The 2,823-nt window shown below is 42.9% G+C and overlaps 1 protein-coding gene across 1 annotated transcript; it reads left to right on the forward strand.

The window, feature by feature from the left end:
- The first annotated feature begins 263 nt into the window (after nucleotides 1-263).
- LOC149529301 (uncharacterized) lies at nucleotides 264-1,285 on the forward strand. Its single transcript, XM_089808129.1, has 3 exons — nucleotides 264-665; nucleotides 732-864; nucleotides 1,155-1,285. The coding sequence occupies exons 1-3, from the start codon at nucleotides 264-266 to the stop codon at nucleotides 1,283-1,285; spliced, it is 666 nt and encodes a 221-aa protein (XP_089664255.1).
- The last annotated feature ends 1,538 nt before the right edge of the window (nucleotides 1,286-2,823 follow it).

The following is a 2,823-nucleotide window of genomic DNA, read 5'->3' on the forward strand; positions in this document are numbered from 1 at the left end:
AGCTTTCCATCACTCTATTTGTGTCGCCTTTGAGGCTCAATCTCCTGCCTTTACCCATCTGTGTGTTTCTTATCTGCTCCACGCTTATCCAGAATCCCCAAATCTTTTGGCGTACCCTTTTCCCTCGTTGCCCACCCCCATCCTCCACTCTCGACTATCGTTCTCTGACCTCCCATATCACGACACTTTATGACATTCCTGGGCAGCGTCCTCTCTACTCCACTCCACCTCCCCACTGCCATTTGTTCACCTATTCTAGCATTATGGAGGCCATCAGATCTTTCAAATGCAGCAAAGCAGCTGATGAAGAGGGTTTTCATGCAGAACTTTTCAAACTTGGTGCTTCAATTCTTGGATCTTACGTTCCTACACTCTTTAATAGAGTGGTTTGCATTGGGTTTCCTGACTCCTGGTCTAGACATGTTGTTTACCCTATTCACAAGTCTGGGCCTGTTTCTGATCCAGGAAATTACAAAACTATTATGATTGGTCATACTTTTGCCAAACTTTATGCCATTGCTCTGAACACCATGTTATCCAATGAGCTTGATAGACAGGGATGTAGGGTGAGAGGTCAGGCTGGCTTTCGAGCAAACTACCAGACTATGGATCATGTTTTTACACTATGGGCTATCATTAAGGAGGCTAGACACCGCTCTCAGAAGGTCTATTGTTGTTTTGTGGACTTCCGTAAGGCTTTTGATTCTGTTCCTAGGTTGGCTTTATTTCAGCGGCTTCAGGAGATTTGGATTTCAGATATGTTACAGACTGATATTTTGAGACTTTATGAGAAGGTTACTGGTAGGCTCAGAACTTCAGAGGGCTTTTCTGATCTGATTCAGAGCACCATTGGCGTGAAGCAGGGTTGTCCTCTTTCCCCTACACTGTTTGGCTTGTATGTTGATGAGTTGGAGGATTTCCTTATGAAATCCTCTCAACCAAAAGATGGGTGTTATTTACATCAGGTTTTGATCTCTATTCTCCTCTTTGTTGATGATGTCGTTCTCTTGGCCTCTTCTCCTAATAGCTTACAGAGACTCCTTGATAGTCTTGCTTCTTTTTGTACTCAGCGACAACTTGTGGTCAATTTATCTAAGACATGGGTTGTGGTCTTTAACTGTTTAAAGACCTCTCATCTCCATTTCTTCTTCCAGGGTACATGTATCTTGGTGTGAAGTTCTCAGGACCACGTTTCAATTTGAGACCTGCTATTCAATCCAGAGTCAGTAAGGGTAAGGGCTCCCTGGCTTTGCTGGAGAGACAATGCTCCAAGCATCATTTTTAGGATATTTCATCCAAGTTGTCCCTTTTTGACTCCTTGGTTCATCTGACAATCCTCTATGGTTATGTGGTTTGGGGACCTTCTCTTATTGCTTCTTATTGGGCTTCTATTGAGCAGGTCCAAACACTGTTGTTGCGTCATATCATTAGGTGTCACAGATTCACCCCTCACAGCATTGTTTTAGCAGAGTTTGGTGCTCATCCTCTCAAACTTGTCATTATTTTTTACTTGATTTGGTTTCTTCATCGGCTTCATCGTTTTATGGAGACAGGTGTTGACCGACATTGATACTCTTTTTTGGCATATTGTTCTTCGGTGGAGATTATGAGCTCTGACACTTCTGCTAGATCAAGATGCTGGTACGCTAAGGCCACCTCTTTGTTGGATTTGATCGGGATTGAGATTGATCGTCTTCCTCCCTATCAGTTTTCGCTAGATGCCCTAGCTCATCTTCTTCCCTCTCGTCGGGAGTTGAATGAGCATGTCAGACAGGATATCTATAGGCAGTACATTACCACTACTTGGTGTCATCCCCTAGGTGGTTTGAAACCTAAGATGGCCTTCTATGCTGAGCATTTTCTTGTTATTCAGGATGGTATTGTTGTTCGCCCTGCCTATCTTTAATGGCATTGGAATCATGCATTACGGTTCTCTTTGGGCTCTTTTAGGGTTGGTTCTCATCGTCTCAGGGCTCGGACTGATCACCATATGGATCAGGCTAATTAATTATGCCAGTTATACACTCCGATGGAGGTTGAGATCGAGACTCACTTCATATTTCGTTGTCCTCATTACTATGAGATCAGAAGGAGATTTTATTGCCTTTTCAAAGACTGTTCTTCTCTCTCGATGTTCTTCAGTTATATTGATCAGCGGTGTTTAGCACTTTATCTTTAAGAGGCCACCCATCTTCGAGAGAATACCCTGCAGTCCTTTCATCAGAGACAGACTTCTGATTAGCTCATTACCACCTTTTTCTCTCCCTTGTCTCCTCTGTGGGGTTTGAAAAGGCCTTCCACTACTTCGCATTCTAGATCTGTCAGACATTGTACCAATCTCTACAAGTAGCATCAGTCCTATAGGGGTTCTTCATGGCATTCGAAGGCTATGGATTGTCCACGGATGTACCTCTCTATTACGGATTTATTTGTGACAATGAAGGACCCTTAGTCCTTACCTTGTCTTTCTTTCTTCTTGTTGCTTGTTCCTTTTCAGTCACCATTTGGTGCCTTTGCTTGGCTGGCTCTTCTGTTTGTATGCTCAATCCCATAAACCGTTTTGGTTTTTCGTGGACATTAATAATTTGATCTTATCTTATCTCCTTCCTCTTTCTTTGTCTTGCCAGCCAGACTTTGGCTCCTTTTGACCTCGTTGCCAGATCACCAACTTTGCATCCAATAATCCCTTGAATCGCTTACTCGCATTTACCAAACACTCTACTCTTGTTCACACTTCTTTACACTTAAATGCTTTATCAAACAAGGAAAACGTCTTTCCTTTATACCAAGTCCTCAAAACAATTCCTTGAGTCAACCTTGAGG

The sequence above is a fragment of the Cupressus sempervirens genome, chromosome 11, assembly GCF_028749045.1.
Source record: "Cupressus sempervirens isolate cs-2001-9-10 chromosome 11, ASM2874904v1, whole genome shotgun sequence".
NCBI lineage: Eukaryota > Viridiplantae > Streptophyta > Pinopsida > Cupressales > Cupressaceae > Cupressus > Cupressus sempervirens.